Source organism: Pipra filicauda, unplaced genomic scaffold (genome assembly GCF_003945595.2).
Source record: "Pipra filicauda isolate LSUMZ 115617 unplaced genomic scaffold, ASM394559v2 scaffold22_size4397567_pilon, whole genome shotgun sequence".
In the NCBI taxonomy this organism is placed as follows: Eukaryota; Metazoa; Chordata; class Aves; order Passeriformes; family Pipridae; genus Pipra; species Pipra filicauda.
The window spans coordinates 2,702,881-2,726,882 of NW_024104343.1; the positions used below are offsets into that span (position 1 = coordinate 2,702,881).

At 41.5% G+C, this 24,002-nt stretch overlaps 1 protein-coding gene across 4 annotated transcripts in view; it reads right to left on the reverse strand.

The window, feature by feature from the left end:
• FNIP2 (folliculin interacting protein 2) overlaps positions 1–17,424 on the reverse strand; it is a 49,943-nt gene extending 32,519 nt beyond the window's left edge. For 2 of the 4 annotated variants that reach the window (XM_027739522.2, XM_027739523.2), the window contains exon 1: positions 17,228–17,424. In XM_027739522.2, coding sequence (XP_027595323.2) covers positions 17,228–17,322 — 95 coding nt within the window. In that variant the 5' untranslated portion in view covers positions 17,323–17,424. Of the gene's footprint in view, positions 1–806; positions 1,108–17,227 lie in introns of those variants that run through there. The other 2 variants (XM_027739520.2, XM_027739521.2) reach the window with 2 other exon arrangements.
• Positions 17,425–24,002: the final 6,578 nt, after the last annotated feature.

Here is a 24,002-nt window from a genome sequence, read left to right on the forward strand (position 1 = left end):
CTGAAGAGTGACCTATTAATTTATATCCAAAAACTACTTCAGCTGACCTTAAACTGTTTTTGAAAGTGACTAAGCACTCGCTACTTCAGTGTAACATCTATAGGCTAGAGAAACAAACAGGCTGTAACATCTCCATATACCTATATATGTATTTATATTTTTCTGCTTCTTAGACCAGCAATCCTGAATATGTAGAATACTAATTGTAACACCCTTGGGTGCCAAGATTTAGAAAAAGCTACCCTGAACCATATTCCCAACACAGTTACAGAGCTGTAAAGACTCAGAATTAGAGACATGCTGGCACACATCTGAAAAAGACACCACAAAAGTTAAAGAAACTATTCACACTTCAGATTACTTTGATGTAATGCTTGATCTAGAGGTAATTTACAAGTAAAACAGAGGATTCTCCTCTCCATTCTTCCCCCACTTCACAGCATTCCCTCCTGTCTGCTCTGCACACTGTTACTACTTGACCCACTAACACAGGGGGTGGCAAGAAAAAGAGGGCAAACTAATTAGAAAACTAGAAAGAGAAGGTAAGATTATTCAACCTTAATTGAAAAGATCACCCTCCATGCCTCAGTTTGCATATATATAAATCTCACATATCAGAGATAAGAATGTAGATTCAGTTTCAAATAGGAAAGACTTTCTTGAGTTTCAGTCAGCATCATCATCAAGAATAAGCTTCTAACAGAACTTTCCCAGTTATTTACAAAATAGCCTTTCAGGAACATGATTATAAATCTAGTATTAACTAAAAATGTCTATTCTTTGTCAAGAAAGAATTACATGCATACCTGTTTTGCAGCAGTCTAGTCACTTTGCTTGCACAGCTGACACACTGGTCTCTCAGAGACTTTCTACTTCTTTCATCCAGTTTGGTACAGGAGAGATTATTTCCAAGTAGTACATCGTTGTTGTTTCTTCCTCTTTCTATTTGTCCCCCAGTGCCATTTGTAGCTTTTGGTGTACCCCCACACATTTTCTTAGCTACAAATACTCTTCTAAAGCTCCCTCAAAGAAACTAAATACCTGCTGAGGAGGTACAGCCTCAAGCAGACTTCTTTACTATTGATCAACCATTAACAATGGTAATTTACCATCAGCTTTCTTCCCTATACAGGAACCCGGTCTGCCGAATTTCCCACTAGGGGAAAAAAAGGCAAAGCAACCTTCATATAGTCTATAAGCCATTAATACAGAAAGACAGCCGTAGCTAACGTACTCCTGCAATTATTCCAGACAGAGTAGACATGACTTTTAGGTCTCAGAAGCCATCCTAGACTTGCTCTTGCTGCTGTCAGTTTTTCTACCAAGCCTGGCACAAGGCTGTAGCAGATACAACAGCTAATATTGACTTTAGCTATGTTTGTTTCCTGGTATGTGATTTAGGTAGCCGGCAATTATGTAGTCACAAGACTGAACCATATGGCCTCTTAAAAAAAAAAAAAAAAGCATAGTTGCTTTTGCAGTGACTCGCCCTTAGTTGCAAGGTTGTTCTAACACTGGCTACAACACCCTGTTAATGGCTCTCATGTGAGCAAGTGTCATCTGACAACCCCTAGCAACCTCATATAGCTTAGAAGCAAGTAAGAATCTGTCATCATTGCCATATGGCTATCAGTTAAAAAAAAACCAATTACCAACACCAAGAAACACCCTAAATATTCTGCGCCATAATGCTTTTACTTCGAAGGACAAACGGGATTTACACTTGGTCAAGAACTTGAAACTACTACCTTGAGAAGCCTTTTTTTAAAAAAAAGTAGAAAGGAAAACAAGGAGAAAAGGTTTGTCGCAGACACCAAGTTGGTGGATGAGAATTTATAGTCATGTGCCTATTAAAATAATTTAATGGCAGTGCTGATGACAAAAATATCTAATGAAAATATTTCTGACCAAGTAAATTTAAGTTTTTGAACAGAATAGAGGAACTGGATGTTCTGTCAGGCTCAGGTAATTCTACTGCAGAACAAAGTCCTCTTCCCCACCCCTGATTTTAAAAAAAAGTTATCCATATATGTCTGCTCATAATTCATGTCTTACATAGCTTTTCCCCCATCAGTAAGATGACAGCTCTACTGCAATTTCCCTTCCAGGTTAAAAAGGGAAAATAACTTTGCTATTAGTCAACCAGAAATACAGCATAGAGTTAGAAAACACAGTAAGATTTCAAAACTTAGTGCTACGTGCTACCTTCTAAATAGCACAGCAACCTTGCTAAAATGATTTTGTAATCTCAGTTAACCCCAACCTCTAAACACTGGACAGATGTCAAGCAAAAAACTAGAGCAAGGTTAGGTTGAACAACTCACTCTGTTACAGAGGGAAGCCTACAGCAATTAAAAAAAAGCTCAGTTTCAATTCCCAGAATAGTGACAAGTACTAGATCATCATCACTGCTCCTCCCAAGTGCAGGGAAACAAGTGAAAAGCTTTGGCCTGTTCTCAAGTGATTCAAATGATCTAGGAGAGGGCAAACCCTAGTCCTCACCTCACCGAGGAGGACTACTTTAAACATCAGTGTTCCTAGTCATCTTTGAAGTGTGAATGAAATAAGCAGCTAAGGGCCAGGTTCTTACACTTCCACTAAGATCAGCAGTTAAAAGCCTTCACTTCTGTCTATCTTTTCCCCAAACAAAGTAACACTCACCACAGTATCAAATTTACATCAAACATTAGAACTAGGAATTCCTGTAAGCTCACCAAAAAGACATGCTTCACAACACTACCTCATCTTTAGGTGCAGTCATCTGTAGAATATTATAAATCTCAAAGTACCTGGGGAATTAACTTTGAAAATCCACAGAACAGTTTCTCAACAATAAAATAATATTCAAATCCACACATTGAAAACACTCAGAGTCCACAAAGTATATAATACATAAAATGGAAGAAAAGCATCCTGCTCTCAAGATATAACCCTCTGGAAAGCAGAGTTTAATCACACTTTTTCTAGGCTATGTGACAGCACGTCACCTGCTCTGTTTGTAGGTCATTTCCTGTCCTTCATCCCCATTGAGAGACAACTGCCCAAATGATTTCAACTCAAGGTAACACTTTAGCAAAAAAATTTGGGGTGGGGGAAAGAGGAAATATATGTGATGTAGTTGTCTAATTAAAAATAATTTTCCGTACAAGTTACAGCTCTCCACTAAACCTTAAGCACTGTTTTCACATCTAAGAGAATATTTGCAGAGACCCCTGTAAGGATTTATTTTCCCAAGAGCTTTTAGAAGCTGGTTAGAGAAGCTTAGGAAAACAAATTTTGAATCATACCTGCTGTTTTGGTGAGCATTTGTTTTTGCAAAACATACACTTAGCAGAACTGATACACAAAAACTGCCTAGACCCAGACATTCAGGATTAGTGCCAGACACATGTTTAAAGACGAAGTGGAATCTATTTGGATTGCTTAATGATGATTTCCCCTCCTTTAGTCCATCAAATAGCTTATGTGGAAGATATAGGTTCCCTTCCTCTCTCCAAACACGAATCATTTACCTTGCATTGTTTCTCCTCTTTTTAAAACCTCAGATATGGAAGAGTTGTGCTGATGCCACACCACATTCTTTTTCCACAATGACTTAAAGAAGTCCTAATATGGTAAAGCACTATTAACCTCAGATGAACTACCTTGTTCAAGCATGATACATAGTTACTACGTCCACACGAGTTAGGCGGGATACATTGCAGATTAGTCACGCAACAAGTGAAGGAACGTATTATTTGCAGCACTGCTCTCTCTCGGGTTAGATTTCCCTGTAGAAAGAGCTCAGGTAGAGAAAAATAAAATTCTCGGTATTAGATCACTATACAGAAAAGTTATCTGTTTTAGGATAATTCCATATGTTACCATATGAAATGTAAAAGAACATTGGATATATTTGTTCACTGAAAAGTTAGAATTCCACAGACTCCGTGCTTAAGAAAGGAGAATACACTGGATTTTTGTGAGGTTGCAAGCATTTTTCATCATCTTGGTTGCCAGAAAGCAATATCATCATATGCATGCACAAAAAAATGACAAGACACACACACTGCTGATAGAAGCTAACAAACAGATCTACACAAGTTAGTCACCATAAATTTGCACACATCAGCCTTCCACAAACATAAAGAACAGCCCATTAAACCAGTTTCACAACTCAGTCAAATTCCATAAGTTGAAATTGCACAAAAAATGGCATGAATTTAATTGTGTTTTACCATTAAGAAAAGTGTGGTTTTGTTAAACTAGGTCTTTAAACAAAGGTAAAGTATGCAATAAGGTTAGTGCCATAGATCCACCACTTAGTTCTTTCCTCAGTACAGAAAGCCATGTCTAGTCTTAATTAACTTTCCCCCTTCCATCCCACTTTCTGCCCTCAATCCCATAGCTACTGACAGCTGATCCAGAGTAAGTCAAATGTTTTGTAGAAGTTGTTTCACAGTCATGATCTTTATCATTTTCTGATGAATTGAAAATTTACTTATAATTTAACACTCTTCAGGATTTGACTTGGTTTCTTTCCGTGTTTATTTTTTCAAGGCACCTGCAGTAACCAACTTCCAGCTTTCACTGGAGCCAAACAGGTTGAGCCAAACAGCAGCAGCCATCTGGGAGCAAGCAGCGCTGGACACAGCATCTGCGCTGAGTGCCGGGGCGCAGGCAGCCCGGCCGGCTGGGCCACCCCACCTCCTCCAGCACAGGTCTCAGCTAATGCATCATTCCCATGTCACTTGTTCCAGTGGCGCCATGTGACTGGGCCAGCGTCCAGGAACACAGCTACTAAATACAGACACTGCCAAGGCACGTCTGAGAACTGCCTCTGCCAGAAAATGAGATTAATAGAAATCTCTTATCCTACCAGCTTTACTGCCTTTGCCTTCCCCACCTTCTCTTGAACAGAGGGAAGAACTACACATTGTACATCTGAAGAAGAATTCTGAGCAGAAATGCAAGGCAGAATCTATTTATAACACTATCAGCTCTTGTTGCATTTCAACGCTGTATAAAAGTACTGATAGATCTCAGACCTCAGTGTCTCCTACATAAGTGAGCAGGTCAAGACAGACTACCACACCTTAGGGCCGATATCCTGAGGCATGGGTTTGCTTGCCTGCTCTTTCCTGTTCCTTCTCCCTCTTCTGTAAAGCCCTATTTTGTTTTTTAAGAAAAGAAGTCTGTACACAGCTTTCAAGTCTCTGTTCAAAGAAGTAATTTTAGAAAATTAAAAAAAAATTACTAAGAAATAATGTTATTTATTAGATAAAAGTAAATACATATTAATACCAACAGATAGAGATATGAAGAATGTCTGATGTTTAACATCCCCCCTTCCCACTTTTTTCTAGTTAACTGAAAAATACTCCTTTTGCTAAAACACACACCTTCATTCAAAGTAGCTAAAAACACATGCATATTAACAGCAACCATTTCTTTACAAATTTCCTCCACTTCTACTATGAAAAGGCTACTTTCACAAGAGGGCTTTGTAAACTCCAGAGAACATGGCACTCTCTCTCAAATTTTACAGCCAAATAAGTTTAGGGTAATCCCTCCAAGGGCACAGAAAGCATTGCAAATGCCCTCCTCGTCTTCGTTCTGAACACACACTCTCACTGCACAAGAGAACGCTCTTCAGGAAGGTAGAGACAAGTGCTATCCAGGGACCTCACATTTTTCTTCCAAAGGAAATTGCTTCAGAAGGGGTCCATATCAACTAACTCAAAAGCACAAACTCAGCAGTATCATTTCACTTTAAAAAAAATTACTAAAATTTACCTGGTTCTGGCTGCACCCTCCTAAATTCCTAACATATGAAAAGGTATCAGATGTGGTTCTCTAACAGTCCTGAGAGCTGAGGCCACACAGGTTTTTTGACCAGCTAACATAATATTGGTGAGACTTCTGTAAATGGTTATGTTAAAATGTTGTAAGCGCAAGATGTTTTTTGATTCTTTTAAAACAGTTGCTTCAGACTGCAACTGAAAAGTTAGTCTGCAATAATCAAGAAGGGAAGGAAGAAAAACCTAAGTCGAGTATTTATGAGAATGTACTGATTTACCCAACTAGCAAGAATATGGGAAAAGACACACACAAGAAGCCATGCTTGATCACTCAAAAGTTGCTATAGCATGAACAGCAAAGTCCATTGCCTCTGTCTAGATGAATGCCAGGAAATCCTGACTTAGATTGAATGAAGTGATAACACAGACGGATATAACGTCAGCTCCGGCATTTTTCACTAGTTATAGCCAAAAATATGTTTTGCTGCTCTTGTTGTTGTTATGATAACTTGTCTATTCCATCCAAAACACTTTCCTTAACCCTCACTTGTAGACAGCATGGAAAGTAGCTTGCTAGTAACTAGCACTGAATCTTGTAGTTTTGGACACATTTACTTTCAAGTTTCACAGGAAAGGGAAGGAGGAACCATATCTTGGGACCATGTACAGAAGATCAGGGTAATTAAATCACTCACACCATATACCTTCTCAATGAAAAAGACTACACACAAAACCAACCAAATAAACCACAGTCCTGCAGCTGACTGGTATGGGCAAAACTAACCTTGCTGCGAGCCACTATACCAGAGACTCATGTTCTGTTTACCACCAATTGCGTAGGACTTTGAATGTATAAATAGTCATTAAGTTATGAAACAGTTTCCCCTCCTCAAACCGCTCAACCACTATAACTACTCACACAGAACCCCAAACATTTTCTCAAAAACACTGGTATTATAGGAGACTTAAAAGTTTATCCAGTCAGGTTTGTACATAATTACAGTTGACCACACCCAGTAACATGCCAAGATTTGGCTGCCAAGTATCTGTCCAAAAATCCCGAAATACCTGGACAAAAAAGTAAAAATCACACACAGTGATCCAGTTGTAACCTTGTCCTGCAACAGGAAACTGCTTTGCACATTGATAGAAACAAATTTCAGTCAGCAAGCTTATGTAGCAATTATCTATTTAGACAAATTACAAGCTTATCTCCTCATAAGAAGGTAAGAATTGGTCAAGCTCCTTTGGTGTTCCCCAGGAAAACACTGTACAAGAAAATAGTTTATAACAGACCTGACTTACTCCTGAGATGAAGTCTACCAGAGCAGACTTACTAGGAGCCTTTTTAGCAGTTACAGATTCAGGATAATTTCATTTAAATACAAACAAAATTCACTTTCTTTTGAGTCAAAACAGGGCCCAAGGATATAACTCTAATTAAGACTATAGTCAACTTTTAGTACTTCAGTAATGCAAACAAAAAGCCAAATTCAAATCAAGTTTCAATCAAAATTCTAGTTCACCTGCCAACACCACATTTCAATACAAATAGAGAATTATTTCTTTAAGCATTAAACAAAGTTTAATTCAGAGGTTCAAGGCATCTTTGACATTCCACAGAGATGTGTTTTTCTTAAAAACAAAGGAATTGAGCAGATATATTATCAATGTGCATGTGAGTTCATTGAGCTGACTGTTTCAAAAAAACCATGTCCACTACAAAGTACATTGTTCTGACTGCATTTTCCTCTCCTTTGTATACCTATTCCTGCATCCATTATCCAGTTCAGCTACACATATGCATTTTACAGTTACCAAGTGTCACCATAAAGTGACAAACAGAAAAAGCTATTTTCAAATCAACATAATTTCTCTAGTTTCATTCAAAAGCACTCCCAAACATATCCCTGTCTGTAAGACTCTGCATATAGGAACTTCATAACACAAGATGCTTAGCACCTGAATTGTTTTTGAACTCAACTGTACTCTGATCTAGTCCACAGTGGGTGACTGACACATATCCCCGCATCTCCCAAATACTGAATTCACCAGGTTTTACTCACCCACACCGAAACTGGGAATTATATCTGAAATCATTTTAGCGCTTAGTAAGCATGATGAATATCCACAGCCAAATCTCATAAATAACTTTGTAATAAGAGAGGGTTACTTTTTCCAACTCTTTAACTTGATGTAACTCTTTTAGCAGTTGGAAGGCAGAGGTGGCACTCCTGAAGCTGTTTCAACTGGCTAACATAGGAGAACAACCTTCCTCCAGGCTAAAAGCCAAGACCAAGTAGGAGCTCAGATGCATGTCACTGTGGTTGTCCACTAAATGAACTGACTACCAATTCCCTGCTCTTTATTCCAGCCTTCTCAACCCAACCGAGGATTAGAACATATTAGCCCTCCATAAGCATTCCTGCATTGTGTGACAGCTTAACACAGACTGGTGTAAGAAGAGCTGGGTTCTATCACTGACCATTACACAGAGATGACTGAGAAGAGCTTCAACGCTCTCTATTCCCTCAGTGCTGCTGTGGAAGTGACAGATGTCCAGCCAATAATCGAATTCAGCAGAGCATGGGAGAATGCAGTAACGTCTTGTACCACTGCAGCCATTCACCAAGACCAGAGTCTTAACACACGTGGACTAACTCTGCTGCTGTACAGCTGAGCAGAGTGGTCTCTGCACCAAACTTGCTTCTTCCTTGTGCCTACACCAGAGATCACCAACCTTCCTTTGCAGTAGCCTCACAGGTCTCTGCCCAGCTTGTTTAAACCAGTCCTGTTAAACAAGCCAGAATTTCAGAAACAAAAGGCCCATGACCTTTCCTATAGTAGGATTTGCCTTAAAAAGCACAACCTGTTTTAAAGGGCAACTTAGAGAGCAGAGCATTAAATGTGAAGAATTTAAAAGGTCATTTTGGGGGAATGTGAAAGGAAGAGCAAGGGAATATGACAGAAACAAGTAACTGATCAGCAGCATTAGTTGGACAGGCTCAGGTGCCCACACGGAAAAACAGAAGACACAACAAAAATCTGTCTGAATATAAACTAATTTCTGTGAGTTGCAGATTTAAAAAAAATTCCATAACTGTCTCTTCCAGCCCACAGAGGGCTTTAACATTACAACATTAAAATTCTGTAAAGTGAAATAATAATAATTAAAGAATAACTCATTCAGAACTATGTATTCAACAGTTTGTAGATTCTCCCTCTTTGGGGTTTCCTTCCAAAACTTTATCTAATATACTCTGCTCAGATATTCTGTACTCCTGGAGCTGTGCATTAACAAACCCAACCCCAAGAGTTGAGCAATTTCAGGTGTTGGATAATATCCAGATTCAGAATTCAGTGCAAATACTCTGCACAGAAACCCAGAGCACTGAGTTCATTCAAGCAACTGTTTTCTTTCATAGAAGTCAGTAAACTCAATTAAAACAAAAGCTAAGAGATGTTATTGTAAGAAACTTCCCGTACATTATAAAAAATAAGTACTAATGTGTTCAGATTTCTAATTTGAAAGTGCTAATACCAAATTCAGACTGCGAGAACTTCTATTAGAAAAGTAAATAAATATTGTCAGATTGTTTACTTAATACAGTTGATTTCATTAGCATGTGTGAAACTCCACTGAGCACCTCAGAGGAGAAAAGCCGAACTGTATTAAACTGAGGTGAGGACATCCTGCAGAGAAAGCTCCATACTGATTCAGTAATTACACCACACAGAGCTCGTTTCACTTCAGCAGTCTATGGAAGGAAAATCATGAGTCAGTTTTAACAGCAGCAAGTGTGATGTAAAGCCCTCATGCCCATTTATCTAAGAATCTAACCAATATCCAAGAAGTGTGCTGACTGACCAAAAATATTTCAGCTGTTTGTCATGTAAATGCCTCCACACTTGTCCTATTTGATGTGGGAAAGGCACAGGCTGTTACCAAAACTCTTAGGTTAGTCCACTCAGTGCCTCAAAAGAACACTTTGCCTTGTAACCTGAAAGGGAGCTTGTCCTATGACCTCAGTCTTGCATATTAAAATATGACATTGTTATGGTATTTGAGTGACAAACCCATACAAACAGGGCAAATGGAGTGACTTGAGAAAGGCACTGTTAAGGTGAGGAGAAAGCAGAATAGAGAAAAACCTGAGCCTGAAGATTAAAAAGCAGCATAGGCAGAGCACACATAGAGGAGCTGATTCATGACAGGCAAAGGTGAACCACCATGTCCATGCCTGTTAGTCAGATCAGCAGTAATCTGACACTATCACAAGAAGCACAAGAAGAAGAGCAGACAGACATATTTGCTGTCTTCACACAACAAGTATCCAATTCAAAGTCCTCCTTTTCTTGCTTATTCTCTCTAGTAAGCCTGTTAACCACCACCCTACAGAACTGCATTCCTCTTCTTTTGCCTAACAAGTGTACCCATGGAAACCTTCACATAGCAAATACTGATAAATAGGATGGTATAAGAACATTCCTCTTACACCACTTCATCTAAAGCAGCATGCAAGACGACAGTGTGCTCTTCATCAAGAGTGCACCTGGTAGAAATAACTGTTGAGAAACATAAAACACAACATATGGCTTAAAAACTGAATCTACTCTTCAGAAGCTATCCCTGAACATCACTAAGGTGCAAAGTACATTACAGATGAAAGTACATGGTTGTTAGCACCAGAAGGAATACTTAAAGGAACAGGTACATCACCAATGTTTGTAGCACATGTAGTCATTATTAATCCAAAGAATTTTCTTTGCAAAAGAAGTCCTTAGCAGCTTCAATACTACTGAAATGTCAGAACAAGAAATTACTTTTACGAGAACAATTACTCCGTCTTCTGTCCACTCTGACACCAGCTATTTTGTCACATCTCTGGGCTTTCAGTCTGCTGTTACTCACTGTTCAGACCAAAGCAACAGCTAAAGGCCACTACCATGCACTGAAAACACCTACATCTCACAATGTCAAAGTGGGATGATGACACGATGACTAATGATTAAACATTTTTGTCAAACCTCTTCCATCTCCCTTTCCCCTAAATATTTAATAAAGCTATTTTGCAACTTTAACTTAGTCTACAGAAGAAAAGTTACAAAGTTTATGTAATTTTCATGAAGCCAGCCTCTCCTGGCAACAAAGCTCTGCATCAGTTTTTTAAGTGTTTCTCTACAAATTCAGCTTTTATGAATGATAGTCTACATTTTTTCAGCCCCAAGCAGCTTTATTTTCTTATTCACATCAACCCATTTATGTCAACTGATAAGTATTCCCCTACAGCATTAGCATCACTGTATTAGATTGTAGTGCATCCTGCTTTAAACTCTGCTACCGGCAAGGAAAGGTAGCTCCAAAGCTTTCTGTCGCTACTGTTCCCCAAATCACTTTCCACCGAACATAGTATGTGGCAGAGTACTCACTCACCCAGTTTTAGGTATGTCAACAGCAAAAGTGCCCTAAGAATAAGGAATCATGAGCCTACTATCCAATTACACATCAATTTAAGAATCAATGCATGGAAATCTGTGCATAAGTTACTTGTAAATCAGAAATAACCTACAGGCAAACCTCATGTGATTAGTAAGGCAATAATGCATCTTTTCATGGAATTAAATTCAAGAACTAAGGTATACCCATCCCCCTTGGAATACCAGTAGCTTGTGCATTTCTACCTATTTTGCAGTCTTCTGCGGCAAAAAAAGGAAAAAGAAGAGGCTGTCTTGCAACTTTAAGAGAGAATGAGTTAGTCTCAGAGCAAATCTAGAGGAAACCAAGAGGTTGTTTTGTGACAGAAGTGTGTAGGGGAAGGAAAATCCAAACAACTGAAGAAGGCCTTAGTTCCTGCAAAGCTGAAAACCAGAAGACTTGGGGGTTTGTTTGTTTTCCTTCAAAACAGCCCCAGGCTGGAAGTGTAGTTTCCATGCCAAAGGACCATACTTTCAACCACTTCCGCTCTAAGCTGTTTTCTTGAGCGAGGACTAATAAATCTCTTTCTGCAGAACTTACACCTCAGCTCTCATCACCGAGGAAGGACTAACGACAGCACAGAGGTATAATACTGCAATTAAGGCTCACCTTCAGCTGTCAGTGAAGCAGTATATGGCTTAGACTTGCTCTTTGACCTTTCCTGCCCCCATGCTCAGATCTGGCCCTGGGTTGATTCCCATTCCTACAGCAAATAAAACAGTAATTTTATTTCAAATGCTTTTTGAAGGGTTTACAGCCAGATGTTTAATGATATTTCCAAGTATGAAGATGTACATGTGCGGTCAGCAGTGTTATTGCTGTGTGGCTATCTACAAAGCTTCAAGAAGCTCAAGAAAAACCCAATTAGGCCACAAGAGGTTACGGAGGAGCATTTCATTTGAACAAAGAAGTAAACTGACATGCAAGCAGACTCCGAGCTCACTACTGCTTCTTTTCCTTTTTCAGAAGGTGGAGCACTGCCAGGTTGGTAATAAATGCCATGAAATAATGCTCAGCAAGTAGGATCTCACCAAGCATTTCAGCGCTATGACCAAAGAAATTACTAGTACCAGCTGCTGAACAAATGATCTCATATACCAAAGCTAACAAACTATTACCAGATAGATATCCTGCAGCTACAACACAACATCCACTCCAATATAGACACAAGAAGGAGCAGCTGATACTTAAAGCTGAAGAAACAGACCATATGCAAGTTTCAGACACAGCTGAAATAATACAACTTTTTTTTTCTAAATGCACATAAAACGGTCCTTCACTAAATATACCAATATTAAAGAAATTTCAGAAGTTACAATACAGAAGTTATACATTCAGCATGAAAGTAGTCTTCCAAAGACTCCAAGGCAACTATTTGCATTTAAAAAAAAACCAAACAAACCAAAAACTATTAAAGACTGAAATTAAGGTGAAACCTTAGCCCTCAGCTTAAGGATAGCATCAGACTTCATGTTGAATACAGAACAGCACTGACATGAAATCTCTTCTATAATCAGGTAAACACAATCACAGAAAAACAGCTATAAATTTAAGTAAAATCAAACTATCTGCAATCCATACAAATTTCCTTAAAGCCATTTCCCAATACCTTACTCAAATACATGCTTAGCACTTGAGACATTCTAGTCTTGAGATACCATGTGCTTATACTCTACATTACCCCTAAAACTTAATGGACTGTTCAGTGTGTAAGGAATTGGTTGGACGGTTGCATCCGGAGGGTAGTGGTCAACAGCTCAGAGTCCCAATGGACATCCATGACAAGTGCTGCCCCTCAGGAGCAGCAGAAAATGGGGTCAGGTGCACCCTCAGCAAATTTGCAGATGACACCAAGCTGAGTGCTGCGGTTAACACACCTGAAGGCTGGGATGCCATCCATAGGGACCTGGACAAGCTCAAGAGGTAGGCCCATGGGAATCTCATGAGGTTTAATAAGACCAAGTGCAAGGTGCTGCACCTGGATCAGAACAACCCCCAGTATCAACAGAGCCTGGGGGATGAACAGATCAAGAGCAGCCTTGATGAGAAGGACTTGGGGGTGCTGGTGGAAGAGAGGCTGGACGTGAGCTGGCAGGTCAAGGGAGGGGATTCTGTTCCTCTACTCCGCTCTGGTGAGACCCCACCAGGAGTGCTGCATCCAGCTCTGGGGTCCCCAGCACAGGAAGGACATAGACCTGTTGGAGCGAGCCCAGAGGAGGGACACTGAGATGATTAGAAGGATGTAGCATTTCTCCTATGAGGAAAGGCTCAGAGAATTGGGATTGTTCAGCCTGGAAAAGAGAAAGCTTTGGGGTGACCTAATTGTGGCCTTCCAGTACATGAAGGGAACCTACAAGAAAGATGAAGAGAGACTATTTATAAGGTCATGAAGTGACAGGACAAGGGGGAATGGATTCAAACTGACAGAAAGTAGGTTTAGATTAGAAGTTAGGAAGAAATTCTTTACTGTGAGAGTGGTGAGGCACTGCAATGGGTTGCCCAGAGAAGGTGTGGAAGCCCCATCCTTGGAAGTGTTCAAGGCCAGGTTGGATGGGGCTCTGGGCAACCTGATCTAGAGGAAGGTGTCTCCATCCAAGGCAGGGGAGTTGGAACTAGATGATACTAAAGGTCCCTACCAACCCAAACCGTTCTATGATTCTGCTGAGCACATGACCCTAATGACACTCCAAAAAAGCGTACAAACTACTTTAAACCAATCTTGTAAGGGAAGTAACATTTGATATGGAAATAAGAAATATTAGGGGAATTTAGCCACATAAATACACATGTCTTGTAAACAAAGTAATTAGGATTTCCTCAGAGCCTCAGAAGCTAAAAGGAAATATACTGAACTACCGCCACTCAAATGTCTCTGTTGAAAGGGGGTGTGGGTGCATATATACATACATCTTTATGTATGCATTACACATACAAATATATATTTTTAGTTAAGGGAAGCAAAAACCAGTAATAACAAAAACCAGAAGCTCAAGTGTGTACAAAACTGCTTAGAACAAATGTAATATGTCGCTAATACACGTCTGTTCTCCAGATTTATAATTACTCTTTTTAAAATAAGTAAGATATTCTATAATTTTAACTACTACCCTTCTACCACTTTGTAGTTCCATTATTTTGAAGGGAGGCCTGGGCCAATAGAAAGTCACATTGTCCTAATAGCTCTATATTAACATTTACATCTCATGTTCACATTCTCCTCACCCAGCAAGTAAGGGTTGTGCTTACACGAAGATACAGTGCGGCCCAACCAAATTAGATCCACAGAGTGAATTAATTGGTGCTAAGGACCTGACACCCACACTATACGTGTTCTGGAGTTTAACTTTTGATCAGCAGTAGTCTGGTCCCAGGGACGGAATGCCCATTAGTGGTAGGAGCACACTTTCTAATCTCATTCATTCCAACTGGAATCCAGTTTATGCACTGAATCCACATGGCTATGCAAGCCAAAGTGCAGTCAGTGGAGACAATTGAGAAGCTTTCTTTAAAAGTGCACTCCTGGTCCAAACTAATATGTTAATGGTCATGCACCCAAGAAACCATTTCCTGTAGCTCCACATTCAGCTATAGGCACCATGTCTCCTGCTCTTTGAGGCTGTGCCAGCTCATCCTGGTAAGCAGCATGGACCTTGAAGCTTGCTATTTCCTTCAGAGCTAAAGAATGCAAGCAGCACAGATGTCTGGTCAAGATTTAGCTCCCCTTATAGGAGAGGGGGCAACAGAACTTGCAGTATTTGTTACAGGCAAACCTCAAGCCTAACTGATGGACCTCTGCAACAGAATTTCTCCTGGTGTTCCTAAGAAGACTAGAAAACACTAAGCTTCCTAACAATGTAGTTGAAAAAAGTTGTCAAACTACATTAATTTGAGGATTTTTGGTAATTCTGCTGTTGTTCAGGGTGTGTGAATACACTTAGGCTTTCAAGGATTTCATAACAACTGAAAGTCCAAGGATACAGACTGTGGTCTTACAGGGCTGCTTAAGAGAGCTAAACACAGCAAGACACACTGAATGTGGAGGGATCTCGCTAACCAGAACACAAAGTGGGAATAAAACCTTAAAACTAAAATCTTAAAAACACAGGCCTGCCATTAGAACAAAAAATGATTCTGCCACTTTGCCTCTAACAGTAAGCAGCGGTATATGCTTAACACAGAAGCTACCAAAAGATTAAGTCTTGCACTTTACTTAGGTCCAATCGTGTCTCTCCATTCAAACAGAGATTACTGCTCAACAGAAAGTCTATTAAAAGGGTTGTAGCAGAGCTTCTAAGACCCAGTAAGTATGCTCCTGCAGTTCATCAGCAGATCACTAGAAAGAAAGAAAAAGCATTATAGTATATTTAGAAGTCACAAATAGGAAGCTCAATGTAATATTAACAAGCACAAAAAACATCCACATGTAAAAAAAATAGCAAGGGAATGAGGGAAAAATCAGGGATAAAAAGAGTGAAGGGTACCTCCAGTAGTATTTTAAATATAACACTTTTTCTTTGAAGTGTCAAATCATTTCAATGTTATTCAAACTGAAAACTGAGTGCGGAATATCTTACCTAAGAAATAGAAAGACAAAGAAAAAAATATAATCCCTAATTTCACAAAATACTCCAGATGGAACAATCTTACTCATTCTAATGGGGAACACACTGTGCAAGCAATCTGCCTTCATGGAGATCCTTGACAGTCCAATACCCTAGAACTAACAGCCCTGGTCTCTGATACACAGTACTTGGCATGATTTTAAGTACAAGGCAAAATAATAGTTCGTCTGGAATTGTCCCTCAGTTTAAATGTGGAAAATTGTTTTCTTTCAAATTAAAGATGATATTTAACTCATAAGGTGAATAACTACCACAAGAAGAAACTAGCAAGTACAGTGTATAGACTTTACAGCTTCCCAAAATTCACCAGCCCTGCTCTCTGATACGAATGCAGCTCCAATACTATGTCCAATGACATACAAAGGAATCACCTTATAACTCAAACATACTGATGTTATTTTGATCTTATACAATTTTTCACCATGATCTTGCAACTTTGGCCATGCACACGGCCATGACCCACACAGACCATCTTTGAACACATAATGACTCCACAATTGTCATCTTTCATAATTGGCACTAGGGCACTTTGTGGATCAGAGTATTGTCTCTCTTAGCATTCTTGATAGTTTCAGCAGTGAAAGCCCAGATTCCAACTCAATCCTGTATACCATCTGATCACAAGACCAGTCAACTCATGCCGCACAGAAAAACAGGCACAGAGGTTACGGGCACGCATGTGATTGTCACTGCGCTCACCGGGCGCTCGGTCTTGTGAGCAGCACAGATGTGATAGGAACAAAGCTCCAAAGCATCAGCCTGAGCCAAATGCTGTCCCCGAGGTTCAAAAACCAGTAATAATTCAATATTATATAAAGATCACACATTTAAACCCTGAAGCAGCAATTGCTACTGAATCTCACCTTTAAGCATTTGCAGTATCAAATACAGAGGGCAGTGAAATGGTTAGCGGGTCACCAGACTGCGCACGTGTATTTAGGTCACGACAATCAAGCCACGTTTTAATTTTCCAGTGCTGATGAGACCCGGCCGCGAGTTATCGCAGCATTTACACACAATCGCCGGACAGAGGGCCCGGCGCCTCTCCCCCGCCGCTGCCCGAGGGGCGAGCGCCTCGCGGCTCCCGGGTGTGCCACTGCCAACAGTGGCCAGAAAATGGCTGAGAGATCCAACGCGAGGGAAGGGCGGGAGAAGAGCCTCCCGCTGCACCCCCGCCCGCCCGGCTGTGCCCCGTCCCCGCCGGCCGCTCCCCCCGGGCACTGGGCGGCGGGGCACTCCGGGGGGATGCGGCACACCTGCCACCCACGCAGCCCCCCGCCCCACCGGCCTCTCCGCCGCCTCCCCTGCTGCCCACCCGGGGCAGCCCCCGCCGCGCCGTCGCCGCTCACCTGAAGGCGGGCCCCTCCCCCGGGGCCCGGCCGTGGGGGGCCGCCGCGCCACCGCCCCTTTTGTTGAAGAGCTTCTGGAGCAGGGTGGGGGCCATGCCACCGCCCCACGCGGCGGCGCTCCCGCCGCGCCCCTCGCAGCGGCTCAGCGCGCGGCTAGCGGCGGCGGCCGCGGCAGCATCCCCGGAGCTGCCGCGGAGCCGCCCAGCATTGCGCGGAGGCGAGGCGAGGAGAGGGGAGGCGAGGGGAGCGCCGGCCCGTTCAGCCGCGCCGCTCCCGGCAGCCGCCCGTCACCTGACCGAGGGGCCGAGCGTGCCCGCCCGGCGGCGCTGACAGCCGGCTGTGCGCCCTCCCGGACGGGGCTCTGCCGGGCCGGGCTGGGCCGGGCCGGGCTCGGTTGGGCTGGGCTGGGCTGAGCTGAGCTGAGCTGGGCTGGGCTGGGCTGAGCTGGGCTCGGCAGCGCTCCCCGCGCCGCCACCAGCCGGCAGACGAGGACGGACCCGCCGTAGCTCCGCGCCCCTCGGGCGCTCCCCATTGGCTGCGCGGCACCCCCGCCCCGCCCCGCCCCCAGCACGTGGTAGGGCGCGGAAGCGGCCCTTAAAGGAACACGGGCCCGCCGGCGGCCGCGCGGCGTGGGGAGGGCGGGTCGGGGTGTGTCCGAGTTACAGCTGTTTTACACACCCACGGTGGGAAGCATGCCCATACATAGAGCTGTGTGACCACAGAACGGCTTGGGTTGAAAGGGATCTTAAAGATCATCTAGTCCCAACCCCGCCGCCATGGACAGGGACACCTCCCGCTAGAGCAGGTTGCTCAAGGCCTTATCCAACCTGGCCTAGAACGCTGCCAGGGTTGGGGCATCCACAGCCTCCCTGAACTGTTCCAGTGTCTCACCACCCTCACAATAAAAAATTTCTTCCTAAAGTGTAACCTAAATTTCCCCTCTTTCAATTTGTACCCATTACTCCTTGTCCTGTCACTACAGTTCCTGAAAAAGAGTCCATTTCCAACTTCCCTGTAGGCCCTTTTCAAACACTGGAAGGTTGCTATGAGGTCTCCAAACATCCATCTCCAGATGAACAGCCCCAACTTTCTCAGCCTGTCTTGGTAGAGGAGGTGCTCCAGTCCTCTCATCAACCTTGTGGCCCTCCTCTGGACTTGCTCCAGCAGTCCCATGTCCTTCTCATGCTGGGGACACCATAGCTGGTGGGGTCTCACAAGAGCAGAGTAGAGGAACAGAATCACCTCCTTTGACCTGCTGGCCACACTGCTTTTCATGCAGCCCAGGACATGGTTGGCTTTCTGGGCTGTGAGCTCACACTGCTGACTCATGTTGAGTTTTTCATCCACATCCGCACACTGATAGTGTATATTTTACAATACACTTCTCTCTCTATAGATCTGTGTTTGCATATGTACACGTGGACATACACGTCCCCTGTATATGTACACACATGTAAAACAGGTAGTTGTGGTTTACAGCAATATGTTTGTGCACTGAAGCAAGGGTGAACAAAGCACTGCCTGCATCAGAGGGGGCTGTTCGCCTGTCTGGGCTGACAGCAGAATGCAGTGCCTCAGTGGCCTCCCATCCTCCTCATGCCAGACAAGCCTACAGCCCAAAAAATATCCATTCGGTTTTCGGAAGCTCACATCCTTCATTTTGCTCCGTGCACCCATCTGTCACCAGTGCAGGAAAGTCTTCATCTGATTTTTTTCTAGTCCTTATGTCTGTAATTGAGAGATCCCTGGCATATAATTGTAGAAGTACTGGGATTCCCTCAGAGAACCTGAACTTTAGTCTTTGACCAGGCAAGTGAGAACGTTAGAAGAAGGACATCTGCTGGGATGGTGCCCATTTTCACTCATTTCTGTGAAATGAGTGACCTATTTAATTCACAAATAATTAGATAATGCTACAGTATTTGGGTGTCATTTGGAAATTTATGTTTGTTTGTTTGATTAATTTGGGGGAAAGGGTTGTGTGGTTTTGCCCAGCAGCAGCATGACTCCATGATGCACCCACTGAGAGAAAACGACTTCAAATGCTCCTTTTTAACCAAGTCACTGCACAATGTGGTGCAACAAAAACCAACCAACCAAGCCAAAAAAAAATCCCAAACAAACAAACAAACAAAACACCCCACAACCAAACCAAACCAAAAACCAAAAAAATCACCACAAATAAAAAAAACCAACCAACCAAAAAACCCGCAAGAAAAGCAGAATCACAATAGCTTCCTGCTCTTTTCAGACAACTGGGAGATGAGACATGGAGAATGGTTTAAATACCATAGTTTTAATGGATCTTTACAATAGACTGCAAACTCAACATCCAGTAGTGACAGAAGAAGTGGTGGAGTAAGCCTTTCAGTGTCTGGAGAAGCTGATTTCTCTTAAAAATCAAGAGATTACATCTACTGGCCTGAGGATATGATCCCCTGTGCCCTCGATAACACCAGATTGAATCACGTAATGCTCAACTGATCCTATCTGGAGGTTCATTCTCAGAAGGGCTCTTAACCACTTCATCTGTGAGACTGAATACCCAATGTAAATCTTTCAGCTTGGATGTTATGACTTCCTTTGACTCTCTACTTCCACCATTATCACCAAATGTCCCCAGTCATCAGGGCCAACCCACTCAACCAAAGATGAAGGACAGAAAAGTAAGGGTATGGCAATGACACCACAAGGAAAGGGTCCTTGTGAATAGCAGAGTGTGGCTGGACAAGATGAAAGACATCACGGCTGACATAGTAATCATTGCAAATGAGAATCTAGGCATCCAGCTCCAGAAATAATCACTGGATTGCATTTCTCAAATGACAGTCCTGAGAATCTTAAAAGTTGCAAACACTGTGGCTGCCACTCTATGGTCCTTCTGCATTAGCAAGGAGTGCTGACCAACAGGGGCAGAACCCTAGATTAAACCAGTTGTCTTAGAGAGCCCAATGTCCACACCGCAAACATTTTACAGGCTTTTATTTTGCACTGGTTGCAATCTAGTCCTGTGAGCACAATGAATGTCAGTGATTGGAGCACACTGAACGCATTTCTGAAAACAGCCGGTTCAGTTTCTTCTGAAAATGATGCACTTTGTATGCCCACATGCTACTCCAAAATGTGAAGCATGACAAAGTCAGTGAGGACAACTGGGATACTGACTTAAAAAAAAATGGCAGCGTAAATGCTCCGCACACATTGGCTGATGCTCAGTGCAAAATTAGTTCTTGATGTTTTCTCTTAATGTGTGTAACAGTCACTATGGTCTGAAATTGACAATATAACATTAAGATACTGGTCTTCTGAAGGTTATTTCTGAAAAAAAAAAAAAAGAAAAAATGGGGAAAACGCAGCAAAATCAGCAAAGGACTAAAGAATAATTTTCACAGTCAGTATGCACTGTCCCACCAAAAACAGAGTTTGGCTATATAGAACACCTGGCAAAGCAAATGCAGTGATTTTGCACTAACCCAAGAGTGCAAAATATGCGCAGATATAAAGAAAAAAGCCATACCACCTGCCAAGCAAAGACCATTTACAGCAATATGGTATGTCTCCAGGCCTCACTCTTCTAGGAAATACAGGAAATAAAAATGGCATATAAAAATCAAAAACTTATTGGTAATTTTCTGCCTGAGGGTCAGACTCTTTGTGTGCAGAAAAAGACAATTTAATTGTTCAAACTTCAGTCAGAAAATGAGCCAGATTCTCAATGCAGAAACAGATGAGGCTTTGTTAGGAAATTGCCGGTACATAAAAAGGATCATTCAAATCCTGGAATAGCTGAATGCTTGGAAAAGCATTTCTGTGTTTCACAGGGCATAAATCTCTCTAAAGGTTCTCTCCTGAGAATGTAGGAACTAGGTTTTACAGCCAGGATAGGCAGGGTTAAAAGCTTAGTCTCTTAAGTCACATTTTGCTTCTCTGTCACTTAGACCTGGATGAAATGATGAGTTGCTCTACAGCTACTTCTCTTCTACCCTGTTCAGTCCTGAATGCACAAGTCCAAAATGCTCCTAAACCTTTGTTGTCAGAACTAGGCTTTGGAGGTACCAGAAAAAGAAGTCAGAGGCCAATGCAGGTAAATTCCAAAGATTTAACAAAAAGTTTGTTAATCCAAGGTGTTTCTTAATGATTTACTGTTTAGTGTGGTGGTGCATGCTGTTTAAATTATGTGAACACAGATGAGTCTTGCTACACTCTGTAATGCATCAGCAACAGTTTGGATTCTGTAAAATAAATAAAATCCAGTTTCTAATGTGAATTCAAACATGCCAAGTAAAATGTGGTATTAAGAAACGTCTAGAGTTATTCTCTCTCCGTATTAGTGGAGTACAGTAAGTCTACATTACTCTCCACAGAGAGTTTTAAAACCTATTGTAAAATGTATCCCACTTCACAAGCAGAAACAGAAACTGACAGAAAAGGAAAGCTTGGGATTGCAGCCCCCTACAAACCAGCCTTACTCATCCTTCATTGGAGCGTTACATAATTTGCACTGTTGCTGCAGCAACTTTCCTCAGCCCCTGAACAGTACCACAAAGGTGCTGCTGTAACACAGATAAGCAGTTTAACTGTCTTTTTACATAGATATACAGTCAGTTGAAAACAAAAGACAGTTTGAAGGGAATATATTAATGTAATTGTTTCAAAGTTACTGGGAATTATTGATGTATGTAATGAAACATGTAATTTTCAATAATCTTTGGTGTTAAAAAAAAGAGAAAGGCCAGATAAAGAATGTCTTTTTTCAATCAACACAATATAAATATCAAGTAATATGGCAAGAATTGGATTGTGTGAAGGTAATAGGTATTTACAGTCCTCTGAAATCACTGCTGTACTTATGCAGCTTGCCAAATTTCCTAAAGCAAAAGTACTTCTTCCTCCAGAAGAGCTTAAAGATGTACACACCTGTGAATGTTCAAATACTTGTTTAGAACCCGGTTTGGTTCCTTTTCTCAACAAAGTCATTAGCATTGATAGATTGCTTTTCTAAGTCTCCTGCCTAGGACTCCACCCAAAGTCTAGCTGGAAAACCTCAAGTCCCAGATTTTCAATGGTGAAATCTGCCATAGGCCTTACTAGTTGCTGGTTGCACTCTTGTCTTTAAATCCATGCAGACGTAGTTCACCTTGGACTCCATCCTACCCACATTAGATGCAGACCAAAAATGCTTTCTACATAATAAAGAATGCAGTCATCATAATTGATATTTCAATACCTTTTGGTGGTAACTATGATAAACAGCATTATACATTTACATGAAATTGCAGTAATATCAGGACATACATTTGTATCAAAACTGAGGGCGGGAATTTAGCAACAAAACCAACATCCTGCAGTAGCACTGTGGCAGCAATGACCAGCTGTTAGCTAACACTTTGAGCGTCTTCTTGCAAGGCATGGCTTCTACTGTTATCAGAAATCACAGGCACTCTCTACCATCCCTCCTCACATCCTGAGGTCCTAATGCTACTCTGGATATTTGCCTCTAAAACATGTTCTAAGCAGAGCTAAAATACAGAGCCAAAAAGTCTGCTTATTCTTGCTTGGTTCTTAACCATTTCTTCAGGGATCAGCATATCTGAAAGTTAGTGACTTTCCTTTTGATTTCTGTCATATTATGTCAGCCTCTGTGTGGATAATTTTCTTTTTAAAACATTCTGATAGAGGAACATATGGTTCTTTCATTGTTCAACACAATTGTTCAAACAAGTGGTTTAATTCATCTTACAGGAATCAGCATAGAGTCAATAACTGCTCAGTATGGGTTTAATCTGGGGCCTCTTTATTCAGTTTTATGCAGAAAAAGACTTGGTGAAGATGAGGAACAATAAACCTGACGATGAGAAAACAGATTTATTTTTCCTGTCTCATGTGTCTCTCATGAAGGTGACATGCTTGACGTGCCAGGTCACATGGGAATAGCACATGATGCACCCTGTGTGTCACACGGCACCCTGTGTGTCACACAGCAACAGAGTGGCTGCTCTATTTCACAGAAAGCAGTGAAAGAATCCTTACCAAGAATGTAACCAAGAAATTGCACGTTGGAAGCTTCTTGATAGCTGTTCTGAAAAGCTGATGACATATGTGTTTCAGTCGCTTGTCAGATGGATCCCATCAGTACTCCACTGCACCATATTCTGAAGCTGCAATTCAGTCCACTGAAAACCCCATAAACATATGATTTCTCCTGTACAAACCAAAATGGCTTGTAATATCCTTAGACAAGGCAGTGCTGAACTGAGCCAAAGCACTCACTTTCTGGTGGAATTAACATCTTTAAGTCTCTATTTTCTTCATGGTGTCAAATACAGATTTAAAGGTGAAAAAAAGTGCAAGAAAATGAAACAAAAAGAAAAAATTCTAGCCTGAATGTGTATACATTTGCCCATCTAATACAATTTGCAACAACTATAAACAACTATAAATATTTTGCAGTTTATTCTTTCGCGAATGCTATTTGCCTAGCTAGAATGATTATGAAATAAATTTGCTTACTGTATATTCCATCAGAGTAACAGTTTTAGAATGATATATGCATTTTTATGCATTTAACAACGATAGCTTCTTTAGTCAGGGAGAAAAGGAGAGGTGAAAACAAAGATTTGATAACAGGCTGATCTTTGAGTTTCATTAGGCTGGAATGTCATACTGCAGCAAGTAGGAAGGACTTGGTGGAGGGGAGACCTGTATTTGAACCCATTTCCTTCAAGATTTTAGCACTCCCAGCACATTTATCTGTTGATAATACTCATATTACTTT